The sequence below is a fragment of the Pithys albifrons genome, chromosome 3 (genome assembly GCF_047495875.1).
Source record: "Pithys albifrons albifrons isolate INPA30051 chromosome 3, PitAlb_v1, whole genome shotgun sequence".
In the NCBI taxonomy this organism is placed as follows: Eukaryota; Metazoa; Chordata; class Aves; order Passeriformes; family Thamnophilidae; genus Pithys; species Pithys albifrons.
In genome coordinates, this window is record NC_092460.1 from 5,302,931 (window position 1) to 5,320,090 (window position 17,160).

Sequence of the window (17,160 nt, forward strand, 5' to 3'; positions counted from 1 at the left end):
CTCTGTTCCCAACAGCTCCAAGAGGTATTTGAAGTCCTGAGCACCTGCAGAACTGGGGTCAGGATGTGCCTTCATGTTGCAATCGGAGGATATAAAATCAATTGCAACATTCTGTTTTAAGGATTTAATTTTCATGTCTTTGCTCCTTTCTTTAATCTCCACACAGCATGTACTCTGCCTGCCTCTAGATATTTTAATTCAGTCACAGTAAGTCAGTTGCACAGAATGGGCACTAGAGAGCAACAGCAATTCAATTAATTTCACACTCACTGCGGGGAACTGGGATTTTAAATGCTGCACATTGCAGGTGATCTGTAACGTTTCGTTTATTCTTATACTTGGCAAAGCTCTTTGTTTCTTTCTTATCAGACTTGCAGGTCATGAAAGCCAGAGGTCAGAAAGCTCCTGGTCATCTCATTTTAGAAATAAATATGGTACCTGTTAATGCAAATAAAGCTACAATCAAGCTCACACTGACACAACCAGATTGAAAATGGAATCAGAACAAGTTGGTTTGCGTTAATAATAGAAAGGGTATTTAATGAACCTGGCAGGGGCATCACCGTGTCACGTGCTGGACCTGCAGCAATGTCCTGGAGATTCATAAAGTGGAATTAAATGTGAGCTGCTAGCAATCGTAAGCTTTTCACTTTTTTGGGACAAAGTCACTAGTCAGAATGAAACAAATACAGCTAATACCTTATTTGTCTTAAACTCATCACACTGCTCTGGAAGTGAGAAATTGGTGCTTAATTTCCCACAGCGTTTGCAGTGGGGGAAAATAGTGAGAAGTTGTGGCTGAATTACAAACTTCTCCAAGACTTTTCTGATTTTTTGAACACTGGGAGCAAGTTGTCTCTCTCAAGAGCTGGCTCAACAGGGTACAGACACACTCTTCCTGTTTGTTATATTTGGAACTAGAGATCCAAAACAAAGCCAGTGGACATCAAGTAAAACTGACATTGAAGCCTATTGACCTACACTGAGAGCTTGTGATTCCTCTGATAGAAAAGCTGCAGGATTTTAGTTTAAAAGGAAAAAAACACTGTCTTGTGTGATAGAGCTGTCCCATAATACACTGTGATTAAGAAATAACCTCAGTGCAACCATGTGTTCACATATTTGCAAGCAAACTAAGGCCACCATCCAGCCTTCGGTGTGCCTGCCCAAAATGCTATAATGAGATCTGCACAAGAGCTCCCAAACTCCCCCTCCAACTGACATTACCTCCAAGGTGTCTGCCACTGGTCCCACTTGCATGTTTATCTTTTTGCCATCTGAGGAATAATCAAATGCTTCTTGGCTGTTCACTCCGAGATACGGCACTTCTGCACATGCAAAGATTTTGCCATCGTCTGGCAATTCCTCTGCAATAGCAAGGATACTGTAACCTTTAAGCTTGCCAATTAATAAAATCTTCCTGGCTCTGATCATATGAACAAACATCCTAAAAATTTGGCCTGTGGAAAGACAAGAATGAAAAATTAAAAATAAAACCATAGGAAAGACTGTACCCTGTTCTCAAGGAAAATTAGATGTGCCTTTTAAGTGATCATTAAAAATAAAAAAATCCCTTGATCTTAAAACACTCTCAAGTAAGGATTTAACAACAGAATCTGACAAAATTTCATCTAAAATGCAGCTAAAAGACAACAGAATAAAGGGACTGGTTTTAAATGTAGAACCTTTATCATTAATGCTGCTATTGTTCAAGCGCTTGTTAAATAGTGCTTGAAATATTGCATATTTTAACATTCCCCCCATATGGAAATGGCTTTGAGATGGCTCCATATTCTTTCTGGAATCCAGTTTAAAAAAAAATCACTACATTACCTTGCATTTGCTCTTAGAGTCATTATCCCTAGATAGCACCATCATTTAAGAAATTTATCATCAGTGGTGTCCTTCGAACAATGTATTAGTGTAATACATTATAAGAGTACTTCACTGGGATGATATATTACTCCAAAGATGGGAACATCTGGGAAGAATGAATCTGGGAATGGATTTAGTGTAATAGGCTTTATATGGGCATACAAGTCTGGGTATTGCTACTTGTAAAGGTACAGTGCTTGGCCACAGGCCACCTCCACCACAAAAAGCACATAAACCCCTAACAGACACCTCCAAACCCAACAAAAGTGATTTTTCCCTTCCTTTGTCTTCCAACAAGAGTAATCTCTTTATTGCTTACTAAGGGATGGGGCTGGCACTGTGAATTAAACACTCACAAGTGTGTGCGTGGGTACATGTGCATGAGTAGAGGGACACAGGAGGAAAGGGACAGGGAAAATTCATACCAAAGGAAGATCAAAGCCTACAGGAAGCTCATTTCTTTCTTTTTTAGTGATTTCCCACATTTTATGAGCATTTCCATGACATTTATCTTCCCTTAACTCAAGACTTCAACATCAGTGATAACCTTTACACCAATCTGGTGCAATTTTATCCTCTTGGTTGACCAGCTCACCATTCAATGAGCCACAGGCACGTGCTTCCTGCAGCCTAACTCTGCTTTCTGCTCCTTCAGCATCCCTTGGGATGTGGCGAGGTGAAGTTTTTCTGGAAAAAGAAATAAATTTCAACATTATGGTAACAAGCAAAATCTGAGAGTCCTACATAAAAACCAGCAAACAACAGGGAACGCCTGGAAAAGCTCCAGCTGAGCATGACCATGAAAAATTAGCCCAGAAGCATTACAAATATCCTAAATTCCAGTCCTAAGAGAACCTGGCTTGGCAATAAGCCCATCTCAGTGCTGGCAGCTACCCCAGCCCTAGGGACTTGGGAAGAAAGGGACCAAAGGGAAGTATTCTCCACTGTTCAGTCCCAAGTCTTGGTCTTTCCTGTTCCCAGTTGGTCCCAGACAGCTCTCTATCTGCTGGTTTGGAGTCAATTACTTTAGTTACTCTGGCCAGGTTTTGTTCAGTCCTACAATGATTATTTTTGTTTCAGGCAGGAAAAAAAGGTTTCATTGCAGAACAGGGGAAAAGATGTAAAACCCAAATTGCTTTGCAAGACAGGAAAAACACAGTTTTCCACACAAACTGCTGAGAAAACCGAGTGTCTCCAGATGCTATTTTACAGAAGCCAGGCCTCTGACAATGTCTCTGGATGAAGTGATATGCTACCTATTACACAGGGAAGGCAACAGATGTCTGGAAAAAGTCCATAGCCTCCAGACAGGTTAGATTACCCTATGTGAAGAAAGTAACCACCAGAAATGGCTGGTGATCATTCTGCAGGCAGAATTTAGAGCCATTTCATAATTTTTTTTTCTCCAACTTCCCCCTCCCTACTCTTCAGTAAAATGAGAAAGAATTCATAACCCGTGTCAGCCACACTCAGATAATCCAAGTCTTAAAGAGTAGAACATTTCATATAACCTCTTTTCTGCCCCTCACAAATGCTTTAACAACTTTAATAAGATAATGTATAGCTATTATCCTACAGCAAGTGTAAGTCAAACAACTATCAGCTATTATTTCAGCAACAGAATGAACGCTCAGTGTTCCCATAATCCACAGCCTGGAACAGTTTACACATTGTCAATTTTAGACAGAACTGGCTTTTTCCACATATCAAAATGTACACTGATAAATGGGAATTGTTTAGCAGACCCCACATGGCTGGGTAATACGCTGTAGCTCAAAAAAGAATAATGAGGGTATCAGTTGGACTTCTGAATTAATGATACCTTAAATTAGTTTAATTAATTAGTTTAGTTACTAGAGTAATTTAGTTAGCAGATTAATTAATGTTTGTTGAGTGCTTGGAGATAAAAGCTGCATACAAAGGCTGTTATTAGTGGGTGGATCCAGAGGTGCAGGTTTTCCTTATTCTTTATTTATCCCAGCACCAATTTGATCCAGGGGCTCACTCTTTGAGCCTTCGAGCAGGGTGGTGTGCTGATATTCCCCAAGATATGGTCCAACACAGAAATTGCCATAGTTAGCAGTCAGCTGGGAGAATATGTTCCAAAATGTAGAGGTAGAGCCTCTTGGTTCTCACCTCCTCTCCTCCAGGCCACAGGTGAACACAGACACACACATCCAAACTTTGCCATATATTTAGGTGCAGTTAACTCTCATTCTCCTTCCTCGCATTTTCCCCCACATCTATGACATGTTCTAGACAGAAAACCTTAGAACAGACTCATACAATCACAGATAACAGTACAAGGTTACAGTCCATACCTCTTAGAAGTTGCCATTGCATCCAGGTAAGGGTCTAGTCCAAGTGCAACATCAAGAGCTTTTTGTAAGTAATTCCTGAGCTGCTCAGGTACACGAGAGTCACTGAGGGCTATTTCTTTGGCTTTGAGAAGGTTCTCAGCAATGTGTGCAGCTGGGGTTTCTGAAATGGAAAATAAAAGGAAGAGCAACAATTTTGTAACTGCTCAAATCAGCAGAAGAGGAGTTTAGAGTGCAAAAAAAAAGTGCACTTTTTTTTAATACAAAATACAAGTTTTTGAATTACTATGAAAACAGTCATAGGAACCATTTCAAATTGAAAAAATATTATACTTCTAATAGATTTTTGTTGCAACCATTCTCCCTTTTTGGAGGATCAGCGCACTAGATCAAGGATAAGAATGTTTTAGAAACACAAATTTTGCTTTTGAAGGTCTGAGACAAACATCAAACACCAAACAACTTCATAGAAAACCCACTCCTCTAGGCAGCTTTGTCCTTGGAGAAAACAGAGTGCTTCCCAAACTGCTCTTGCTGAACCAGGCAGATCCTCTAAGCCAGGAGATGCAGGCACAGGGTGTAGCTTTGTAAACAGGAGAATCTCCACTGCCTGTGTGTCAATGGGATGCACAAGTTTGGGTGGTGATGTGCCATCCTGAACTCACTGTTTCTTGGGTAACAAAACCTATGTTTGAATCTACCAGCACCACATGGCAGAACTCCCAGTACCTTATCATGAGCCAGATCCCACCAAAAGCTGATTATTCAGGTAGAAATAAACAACCGCAACACAACAATATATCAGTGTTTCAAAGGCTGTGGAAACATCTCCAGGTTGTAGATCACCTTGCCCTGGAGCCAAACCAATGCTGCCCATGGCACTAAACTTGCTCTGAGGCCCCAGAAAACCCCTATGGCAGCAATGCAACCATGGACCACAGCAAGCCTTGGCCCCAGAAAGGGAGACATGATTAACAGAAACTTCCCCACTCCTCAAGTGTAAGAGCACATGCTGGGTTATGAAAGCATCTGCAAGACCAGATGTCAAACACACAGGGCAAGAGGCTGGGAGCATAACTGGGGTGGAGCAGATTGCCCCTGGCAGGATTTTATTCCCTAGGACAGAAAGGCTGCAAAGAACTAAGTGGAGTGAGCAAAAAGAGAACATGCTTTATAACTGTGGCCTTCCAGTATGTGAAAAGAGTCTTCAAGAAAGATGAGAGACATATTGAATGGTGTGTAGTGACAGAACAAGGGGCAATGACTTTACACTGACAGAGGGTAGGTTAAGATTAGATGTTAGGAAGAAATTCTACACAGAGAGTGGTGAGGCACTGGAACAGGTCGCCCAGAGAAGTTGTGGCTGCCCCATCTCTGGAAGTTTTAAAGGCCAGGTTGGATGGGGCTTGGAGCAACCTGGTCTAGTGGAAGGTGTCCCCGGCCCATGGCAGGGGGTTGTAACCAGATGATCTTTAAGATCCTTTCCAAACTAACCCATTCTTTTATTTTATTATATGATTTACATCTCATTCCAATCTCTTGCCGTCAGATGGCAAAAGGGCAGCTTATGTCTCATCCAGCACTTTTATAATTACTTGCACATGCAGGAATAACCACCCTCTTCCCAATCCATGTCAGTTGCTGACCTCAGTCCAGCTATATGTTGAGCAAGCAAAGAGGACACGCACTCCTTTCACAGCATTTTCACCACCACATGAGGGAGCATCCACAGGCTCCCGCTGTACACTTGGAGAATGCTGGGGGTTGGAATCTGCTCATCCTCCCTGCCAAGCACTTGAGGGTTTTGTTAATTTAGGGGGGAAAAAATGTTTATAATCCATGTCAGATTTCAGTAATCATCATGTTAAGTTTCTGGATGAGTAACATGTAAGGATTGCCTGTCACACAACGGCAAACAAGACTTACCTCCCGCTGTTTTGTAACCTGTGTTATAACACCAACTGCGAGCGCCAAGAGGTGCTGCTGGGGATGGCAGGGCATGCCAAGAGCTACTCTCCATCCAAGATTATACAATCTTTTCAGGGAGTGCTGCATTTTTTGCAGCCTGGTGATGCTTTGGGCCAACAGCAGAGGTCAGAATTTCCTTCATTTATGCAAACATCAGACAAGTCAGAGCAGAGATCAGGGCTGGCTGCCCAGCCCAAGGCTCTGAGCACTAAGGTCAGCTAAACTTTATGTAACTACCTTTTTTTCCCCTAACATTATTCCAGAAAAAAATGCTTCCCTTTACTGCACAGGTTTGCACAACCCCAGCAAAACTGCTGCACTATATTAAGCACTAAACCATACTGTATGTGTCAGTGCCCCCTGAGCAGGCAGGTGATGCAATGTCATGGAGGCACCTGCTACTCCAGAAGTGAAATTAAACTCTGCAGCCTGTGCTTAGTTGGCACATTTTTGGTGGGGAAAAAAGGACACTTTACTGTTTGCAGGGGGCTACCCAGGAGGAGGTACAGAGACACTCAAGAAGAAAGTCTGGATTTGGCAAAAACAAAGCAAAAATGCCACATTCCAAGATGTAGAACCGAATCTTTGGTTCCAATTTTTGGGCTATTCTCATTTCACCTTCCAGTCTCTACATCTATTTAGCAGCCAGAAGACTTCCAGAAGAGCTCCCCTTCCCAGCCAGGGCAGAGCACTGAACCTGATCCACCTGAACACTTTGCTGCCAAGGCAGCTCAGTGCTCCAGTGCCAGTCACTTTGGCAGGAGCTGGTTGGTTCTAAACACTTGGAAATCCAGTGTGCTAAAATCATCCCAAGCAGTTTCAGCCATCATATTTATCAAGGCACCTCAGGCATTGACAACAGCTTATCACAACACTCACCACTTTGTCTAGCGTGGAAATACACCTCAGCTGTGGCTTTTTATCAGGCAATCCTGATTATGGAAACCACCATGCACTGCTTGGGCTGTTTTCTGACTCCATCAGAACCCTGCAGGCAGAACTGCAGCCTCTTAGGAGACCCTGTGCTACTACTTGACCCAACCATATTAACCCCAGCTGTGATATACACCCACTATATGATGGAACTGTAGCAGAGGGAACAGGGTGTGTGGTTGTGGCCCACCACCCACAAGCCCAGGCAGGGACATGTGCTGGGGTACAGGCATGTCATGGCCCATGTGGAACAAAGGTGGGCTGGCAGCATGGGCCAAACCCAAGTGCGTGGTCAGCAAATACAGCAAGGAGTCCTAAGCAGCGTGCAGCCTCAGCATCCACAGTGCCAGAGCTGGCACCAAAGCCAGAGTGATGGCCTGGGGACAGGTAGGGGCTTAAGGGTGGAGTGGGAGTATGAGGAGGAAGAAGGGGAGGACCAGGGAGTTAAACTCTGACTAAACTTCAGGGGAAAGCAAGAAAAACATACACCAGCTGATGAGTTTTCTGCAAGTTCTACGGATAGAAAAAGAACTAGAAAAGCTGAATCTGCCCAGTGCTCTATGAGGGAGAAAAAATAGTTATAAAACAAGTATCCCAGTCCATCAGTAATTAGTGACAGTCAAAACTGTCCTGGCACTGTGAATGTTCACCTTCCCCTCCTCACCCCTTTCTCCTGGGAGTGGTCCTACTCCCTCCACTGCAGACCCATCTCCCCTGCTCAGACTCTCTCCTCCCCTCAGTGAATCCATCCTCTGCTCCTCTCTGCCAAGCCACGGAGCCTGCAGGTCACATCTCCTTAGGCATGGTGGGGACCCAGGACTGGGGCATCACACCGTGTCCCCTCCTGTCACACTATCTCTCCTGGAGCTCCCTACCCCACACAGGGAATTTACCTGTAGGATTATGCATGTTCCTTCTTGTCCCCAAGCCTCAGAGAATGCTGTGGTGGGTTTGTTGCCTCTGCAGAGCAGCAGGTCGGTGCTCAGGCGTCCGTCGAGGGGTCGGACTTCCCCGAGATCACCCGAGCAGAGCCACAGCCCTGCGGAGAGCCTACGCAGGCAGGATGGCCCCGGGCGGGGGCTGCATCAGCTCCAGCTGCACCCGCCTGTCCTACCCAGAGCACAGGCAGCAGGTGAGATCCAACAGCATCTGACATGAAAAAGAACAACAAAAGAGCCGACTTTTAATGCTTTTGCTTTACATAAGTTCACATTCTGACCTTAGGAAACTGCTGGCTCTTGAGGAGATAGTCGGCAGTTTTGTAATTTTCTCATAACATACCACAGACTTGTGTCCCAGCTAAACCACCAGGTATGAGGCAAAAAAAGTCCCAGGACTCTGAACCCCAGATTATCTACCAGGTCACGGCTGCCCCATCCAGCCAAACATCAGTGCACAGCCTCTACTCTGGATCCAGGTCTCTATATGCACCGGGCAGGTTGTGTCACTTGGCTACTGGTTGACCTGCATCCCAAGAAAGGGTCCCAGGATTACACTGGCTGAGGGAGGCATCAGGAGGAATCAGTGGAGCATCCAGCCTACCCAAAAGCCTAAAGTGGCCTGCAGCAGAGTTGGGGTGGAAAGGGCTGGTGAGGAATTAAAGCAAAGTCATTAAAAATTGTGTGATGGAGCCAAGGTTAGCAGTCTCCTTCTCACAGAGATGAAACACAAACTGAAGCAAATAAGGAAAGGTGGAGTCCCCCATAACCAGAACAGTATGTTTCATCTCTGGGAAGTATCTTCCTGAGCTCATTTAGTAAAAAACCAGCTAACTGTACCTTCAAAGGGTGCAGAAGATTCCAGGGCTGGGCAGGGGAGGTGAGCAGGTCACACATGGCTCTTGGCAGCCCCTCTGCAGGATGGATGGAAGAAGCACATGCCAGTCATTGGTCCTGGCAAGCAGATGGAGTTTGGAAACTTAATTTGTCAGCTTCTCAAATGAAAGAGAAGACTTTTCAGTGTCCCCAAAATAGAACACAGAAATATAAATGGAAAATAAGTAAATGCACAGGACTAAAGAGTAAAAGAAAAGCAAATAAAGTAAGTCCCAGTGCTGGATGGATTTCTATTAATTAAAACAAGTAAACAAGATGAAGAGGACAGACCTCCTGGTATACCTAGGATTATTCTATTTTATGATTTAGTAAACAACAAACTGCACTAGAATTGCAGTTCCTGCAGAAAGCAATCCAAATAGTGTTTAAATTGGGAGTTAAAATGGCAGATGAGTATTTTGTAAACAGGCTTAAGAGTTTTAGTATGCCATCAAATCCACATCCACTAGCTTTGAAGGTGACTTTGGGCAAGTTGTTTCACTTCTGCAAGTCTATTTTCCTCTTCTGTCAAACAGGGATAAGAATCCTCTTGGCAAAGCTCTTTGCTATCTGGAGATGAACACAGCAGTGACACCTCAAGTCAGGAGTTAGACCCTTCCTGGAACAGGACTGTGTGGCTTTGGAGATTGTTCTTCTAGCTCTTTCCCAATAGTAATTTTGAGACAGATGAAGGTTCCTAAGTGAGTTTGGCTGCAATTAAGCCTTCAAAGCAATGAAGTAGTCTTGTCCAATGGGTTCCCAAACACCCATTTTTTCCAGCCTCTGCTTTTACATCTGTTTTTGGTTTTCTTGATCTTTGTTTCTGAAAAAGGACAGCTTTCAGAAACACGGCCAAGAAGGTGGCAAAGACGGGTTTTTGTCTTCAGGCACTGCTGGTGAAATCAAAGGAAGATGTTCCTGAGTTCAGCACACAGAATTGTTGGTGTGGCAAGCTGAGCCCAGGGCCCTCCAAAAGCCGCCGCTGGACGATCATATGGAAAAGTGAATTATGCAACCCTCGATCACGTGGGGATCAAAACTCAACTGATGATTTAAGCAGCCCTTCAGGAGATAAATTCTCTCTGATAATTTTTTTAAACCCACTATAAAGGCTAAAATGTATGTATATCATTTTATTACTCAATTCAAGAGAATGCCAGGAATGTGAGCTCAAAAGAAGTTTAACCAGCTGGTATCAATCCCCAGATACCCCAGCTGGTATCTGCTCCTGTCCCACCCCATAAGAGCAGCTCAGAGCCACAGCCAGATCAGAGGCTCTGCTCAGCAAAGGACGCTCCTGAATGATGTGAAGAATCACACAAACTGCCTTTCATAACTTTAAATTTGCTGTAGGGCATCATGTTGGAAGTTAATGTATGCACTCCTATTGTACTTCTTAAGCATTATAAAACCATCTGATTATACAACCCCATCCTGGTACTCGCACGTGTCTTCAAACGTTCCTGCCACCCCTAACATGCATCCCAGATTAGATAATCCTAGTTTTGTAATTAGTCTCTCCTGTGGAGACAAGACCTCCCCTTCCAATGCCTGGTCACCTGGAGCCTTTAAAAAGCACCTCAAAGGCACCCAGTGATGGGAGATTTCTGAGCAGGGAGATTTGACCCTCTGGAGGCATGCCAGTGTCAGAAGAGGCCTGTGCTGCAGCAGTCCCAGCCACCATGGCCCAGAAGCCCCAGCAGACAGACTTCCAGCTGGTGCGGGTCAGGAGCACATGGTGCCGCATCAAGAAAGGAGAAACCCTTTCCAATGGCGAGGATGAGATCACTCTCTCTGAGGCAAAAATGTAAGTATAGGAGCCCATGTTGTTCCCTGGTGCCTGTGCTGGATGGCTCTGGCTGGCCAGACTGGGTGGTCTTCCCAGTGGGATGCATCTCAGATGGAAAAACCACCTTGTGCACTTTTGCAGCTTAATCCTACCATTACAGAATTACAGAATAGTTCAAGTTGGACAGGACCTTTAAAGGTCATTGAGTCCAACCCTCCTGCCATGGGTAGGGACACCTTCCCCAGACCAAGATTCTCAGAGCCCCAACCACCTACGTGAATGTCACCTTCAGAACATGTGCAATATGGCAGCACTGGGTGCTGCTGTCCTCCTTGGCACAACTTGGCTATGTCACAGAGGGAATTTTATCAACAATCTCCATTTTTGTAGATGGGAAGTTTATTTAAACTTCAAGAAAGATACACAGGGACCTCTGTATACTGCACTCAGGCTTTACCACTTGTGTGTACCTGCAATCTCTGTGTGCAAAAGCTCAAGCCACGCACGGGAGTCAGACACAATTGCAGAGGTGGTTGTAGACAAATGAAATGGGGAGATGGGAAAATAAACAGACCCTGACAGGAGCAAAACCCCTAACACATCTCTCAAACTGCAGAAGTCACCTAATGCAGCTTCAGACAGAGCAGAGAGACAAATTTCCCCCAGGGATACATCCAGCTCTTTGCTGATATTACATCTCTCCAGTTAATTATCCTTCAATTACAGAATACTCTTTTTCATGAGCACATGGACCCCCATTTGTGATGCAGATCTTTCTTAATACAGCTCTGCTTTGCATGTCAGAAGGTTTGTAGCATTTGTCATGCTCAGATTTTAATGGCATAAGTCTAACCTCTCTCTCAGTCAGATCAGAGGGACCTTCACCAGTGCTGGCAATGGTCAGCGACCGCACACGAGCATCACTCAGGCAGAGCTGCAGCAGATAGGACAGGAATTTAGTGGACCTAAAAGCAGTCTGCTGGAGCTCAGTCAATAGCAGAATGAACTCAGGGCCCAAGAACACCCAGAAAAATCCTCAGAAGGCATATACTCCAACAAGAGGATGTTCAGTCTCAAATTCACTATGATTTTTGTACAGTGGAAGGGTTGCAATGGGTGCTGGTTGTGCCATCCAGCATCCAAAGCTGATTCCACCAACTAACATTCCAAACTATCCGGTCTCTTAGAAGGGTCATACACCAGAAATGGATGCACATGCAATTAAGGTACAGCTAGAAGGTAGATATTTAGTGCATTAAAATGTAATGATGGTGCTTTTTGTAATAGTGCATTTTAAAAGCCCAGAAGAATTTTCTGGAAGGTATAAATACTCACTGGTTTTTTTTCCAAGAGCTATAAAGTTAAGGATAAACTTAGAGGCAATTAGTAAAGAAAGCAGAGAAGCATCTATTTAAAAATGTAAGTGAATGTTCAAGTATGTGAAAAAAATCGGGCATGTAGGGAAATCTGATTATCTGAGCCAGGTGCTCACTCAAAAAAAAAAAAAAAGGGCTCATAGAAACTTACATTTTTTCCTAACTGCAGCTTAAGAAACAGTCTTGTATAAAGTACAATATACCCTTTTTTTCCTGTCTTGATTCCAAACTAGTTTTTACCCTGCCTCCCCTGTTCCAAAGAAGGAATAACAGGGTTGTAGGGCTGTGTTCTTCACTGGTTTGGAGAGATACTGCATGCTGGTTTTTATTCATCCTTTAAAACTCCAGAATGCAAAAGCTTCACAACTCTCAAATAATTTTCTTTCCCTCTCTGGGAGCACTTCCTATTTCTGCCATACCTGTAGCGAGTCAGAGAGCCATTGATTCAACTGGAGCATTGTAGAAACATTGTTTTGTAAGGAGGTGTGTGGCTGCGTGCAGATAGGAATAAATCAACTCCTGTTAAGTCAGATACACCACCAGAAGATGCTTCCTTCATAAATACTTCAGGAAATTTTGGTAACCTCTTCTGTTCCCCACTCCCTTTTTGGAAGCTAAAATGATTGAGCTGGGCTTTTTTATGGAGTTTTCAACTTCTACCATGAAAAACATGCTCCAGCCTTCTTTTCAATGGCATGTAGGAATTCAGCCATTTGACTGTTCACTAAGACGTGGGAGAGCTTCTCCAGCACTAAAGCTGCTGAGCTCTGACACCCAGAAAGGTGTCCCATCCTCAGAGCCCCACAATTTGCAGTGCATGGACAGGAGACTTCACATTCCTCACCTCTCTGTTACATCCTAAAACTAGTTCAGACATGCAAAGGACAAAATCAGAAGACAGTAATTTCAAACCTTGTTTTCTAATCCTCACCAGAGGTGAATGCATCTCCGAAGGTGGGATTTCCTGGACAATTGAAGCTCCCATCTATTTTTGCTACAAAGTGGTAGAAACATACAATATTCTGGATCCCTCTAACACTACTTTGCTCTGGGGTCACATCACTGACCCCCAGCAATTAGAGCTGGCCACTACCAGCAAAAGGAAACTGAGGCGCTTTATCGTCCTAGATGAAGTTGTTGACAAACTTTATGGCTCCAAAATCAGAGAATACTTCAAAGAGAACAATGTACAGCACAAAATCCTTGCCCTGCCTACCACCGAAGAAACAAAATCCATGGACGTGGTCTTGAACATCTTACAAGAAGTGCAGGACTTCAGCATCGACAGGAGAACTGAGCCCATCATTGCCATCGGAGGGGGCGTCTGCCTGGACATCGTGGGACTTGCTGCGTCACTCTACAGAAGACGTACCCCCTACATTCGGGTCCCAACAACCCTCCTCTCTTATGTTGATGCCAGTGTGGGGGCAAAGAATGGCGTGAATTTTCTACAGTGCAAGAACAAGCTTGGGGGTTACACCCCCCCTGTGGCCAGTTTCCTGGATAGATCTTTCATCCAGAGCATTCCTCGGCGACACATCTCCAATGGCCTTGGTGAAATTTTAAAGGTATGAGCTTTTGCAACTGCAGTTTTCTAAACTGAAATCTTAGAAAGGTTTGTGGTGGAAGGGATCTTTAAAAGTCATCAAGTCCAATCCCCCTGCAATGAGCAGGGATACTTTTCAATAGATCAGGTTGCTCAAATCCCCATCCAAAAAGTTCTTGAGTATTTGGAGGGATGGGATGCCTACTACTTCTCTGGGAAACCTGTTCCAGTGTTTCACCACCTTCATTATAAAAAAATTCTTCCTTATATCTACTCTGAACCTACCCTCTTTTAGTTTAAACCATCACCCCTTGTCCTATCACAACAAGCCCTACTAAAAAGTCTGTCCTCATCTTTTTTATAAACCCCTTTTAAGTATTGAAATGCTGGTAAAATGTCCAACACCATCCATGGCACTGTGTAAACAACCTTAGAGATACCAAGGTGGGCCATCAAGGCTGCATGGGAACTTTTAACTCTCACTGAGCTAATAAATATATTTTTACAGCTGCTAAACTTGTTAGAACATCCCTTACACACAATGTCTAGTGTTAACCCTGCAGAGTAAACTCCAAAACTTGCAGCCAATGTAGACATGGGAATCTTTCTGTTGAGCCTGATCCACAACACTCTATAATGAACTCCTGGCAGAGAATCTGAGGCTCATTATACTGGGGATTAATAATCTGCAAGATCATTTGCACCTACCTCGCTGGGTATGTTGAGTGTGGTCAATCAATCTCCTGCGAGGCAAATTCTACTTAAAAAATTACCTGGAAAGCGCACAGTAAATGGCTTTATGCCTGGAGAGCTCTGGAAACTTTTGATAAAGCAGAGTTCAAGCCATTAAAGCATATTAGGGATGAATTCATCAGCAGCATTTTTCAGTGCTTGCGCAGTGGCAAGTCCCGAGGATATCTGGAGATTTCTGGCAGGCACTGGGAAACCTGCAGGTCACCGGTCTCCACTGCAGGAGGAGGCTAATGCCCAAGTCAGAGGGGAAAAAATATGTACTTCTAACAAGTAAAGCACTTCTAAACCCTCATAGTCTCTAATTGCAGTGCTTTCCCACTTTCTCTTGCCTGAAAAACAACCCCAAGGATTAGATGAGAGTTGTCCTGGGGGTGGCCACAATCCAGTCTCAAGTTTCTTTCAGTTTCACAAATAGCCAAATCTTGCTACAAACAATCTACTGGGATATGGGAACACGTAGCAAACTCCCAGCATGCACAGAGTTACCCCATAACAAGGGAACTTGTACACCAATGCTCCCATCATCTTTATCATTTTGCCAGCGTCCCACTGGCCATTTCCATGCTACCTTTTGCACCCAGCTTCACTAACCACAGCTGACATGTGCAACACCACCAGGGCAAATTCCCCAGAGGCATGCTGAACACACACCAAACATATCTGTGCTAGCCAGGAACTGTATCTGCAGAAACATCTTTTCAGGTTGCAAAGGTAGAACTTGTCCATGTACCATATGTGCAGGTGTTCCTTTGCTAGTTTATAGCATGGTATTACAGTCCCATCTACTGAAACACTTAAATTTCCAACACCACATCAGGCAATTGTCCTTAATTACCTCTTCTGTTCTTTGTCCTAGATGGCCCTTATGAAACACAAAGGGCTATTTGATCTGCTCAAAAGCCATGGAAAATACCTGCTGGATACCAAGTTCCAGTCCTGCAGTGGCTATACTGACCACAGGGATGCTGCACTGCAGATTACCAGGATTGCCATTGAAACCATGCTGGAGGAGCTGGCTCCCAACCTCTGGGAGGATGACCTGGACAGACTCGTTGATTTTGGTCACCTTATAAGCCCAGAGCTGGAAATGGTGAGTGAAAGACTTTATATTATAACAGCAATTTTAAATAGAAAAGAAAAAAATTTCAATTGGCAGCACAAAAACTCTGCAAAAAGGAGCTGAGTTAACTCCAGTATTGCACATTACCCCAGATCACCCAGTGCACCAGCCTGGTCCTACTGGACAAAGGGACCTCTTCCCCTTCTTCGTTTCCCCATATCTTCATCCATGTTTCCTATTCAGTTCTCAGGCTGGTTGTTATTCTTACTGGGAATTGACTGGAGCACAAAGATGACCAGAACTCAGTGAAGCCACTAGAAATCACCAACATGAGCTCTAACAGCACAAAGGCAAAGAGACCATAGCCCATATTACTGGGGAGAAATTGCCACTGAGGAATGAGGGGGACAACTAGACCTTATCCAAGATTCAGAGCTTTTCCCGCCCTCCTATGGTGCTCTATCAGTGATTTAGATGGGAGGACAGTCAGATCCTGGATCCCTCTGGGAGATTTTAGATGCAATTAATCACATGTAAAACAGATAATCCTCATAACCCATAAATCACAAGATAGCAACATCCAGCAACAGCAGCAAGTTGAATACCAATTTTCATGGGCACTTTTAGAAAAAACCCTACTTATTTTCTATTTGTCAATCCAAGCCTTTTCTGCCACCCACCTTTGCTGTATTCCAGAGGGTTTTGCCATCACTGATGCATGGAGAAGCTGTGAATGTCGACATGGCATTCATGACGTACGTTGCCCACGCACGGGGGCTCATCACCACAGAGGAGAAGGAGCAGATCCTCCAGTGCATGAGGGGCCTGGAGTTGCCAGTCTGGCACAGTGGCTGCAGCTGGGCCCTCATCAAGAGAGCCCTGAGGGAGCGTCTGAAGCACAGTGGGGGACAGCCCCGGATGCCTCTGCCCACCGGCCTCGGTGTAGCAGGTACTTTGTTGAGGGACTCCAGGGAGCCACCAGAGTGGGCACATGGGGGGCATCCCAGCACAAGGACATGCTGAAAAATGTGCCCTGTGGTTTGCAGCTGTGCATCTGGGTTTTCTTGTGCTTTTCTTCACATCTCAATAAACACATCAAGAGATAGGATCCCTTTCATGTACAACCCCCAGAATTTCGCTAAGGATTTTAGTCTCATTAATTGCACTATAATTAACCTATTCACCTTAGAAAGGTGTTTGCAAACCAACAGGTAAACACAGACAAACAGCTCTGGCAGACAAACCAAGGTTAAAAGGGGAAAAAATTCCTTTGCTGAACTTGAAAAGATTAGTTAAATAATCCTTGGCAAAAAGAACTCAATGTATTACTCTGCCCAGAACTAATAGTTGAAAACTAAATCGCATCTCTTCAGTGTCTGGCATGAAATATTCATACTTACAAGATTTAAAAACCAACCGACTCCTAACATAAAAGCAATGCATGGGACCAGGCTGTGACCTCTTGCATCAGTACCAGTTCACACTATTTCCATTAAGCTCAATCTCTACACACCCACAAGAAAACAGACACAAATGGTTTGGAGGAGTGACTGTCCCCCTCAGTCAGTTTGTGCAGGCAGGAAAAGCTCCTCTGGATGTCCTGTTAACTACAACTCTTATTTTCCAGAGATATTCAATGACACCAGTGAAGAGACCCTGGAAAGAGCATACAAGCTGTGGGTCAGGGACTGCAGGACAGTGCTGGAGGAAGAGCCAGCAGCTCTCTGA

At 44.2% G+C, this 17,160-nt stretch overlaps 2 protein-coding genes across 2 annotated transcripts in view; one reads left to right on the forward strand and one right to left on the reverse strand.

The window, feature by feature from the left end:
- LOC139669239 (D-threitol dehydrogenase-like) overlaps positions 1-4,289 on the reverse strand; it is a 30,574-nt gene extending 26,285 nt beyond the window's left edge. The window contains exons 1-3 of the mRNA XM_071549676.1: positions 4,197-4,289; positions 2,471-2,562; positions 1,228-1,460 (exon numbers count right to left, since the gene is read on the reverse strand). Of these exons, the coding sequence (XP_071405777.1) occupies positions 1,228-1,460; positions 2,471-2,562; positions 4,197-4,213 (342 nt within the window). The 5' untranslated portion in view covers positions 4,214-4,289. The remainder of the gene's footprint in view (positions 1-1,227; positions 1,461-2,470; positions 2,563-4,196) is intronic.
- Positions 4,290-10,455: 6,166 nt separating this feature from the next.
- Positions 10,456-17,160, forward strand: LOC139669199 (2-epi-5-epi-valiolone synthase-like). Its single transcript, XM_071549646.1, is given in 5 exon segments — positions 10,456-10,715; positions 13,008-13,641; positions 15,229-15,462; positions 16,129-16,381; positions 17,060-17,160. Coding segments are annotated over 5 exon segments (1,482 nt in total).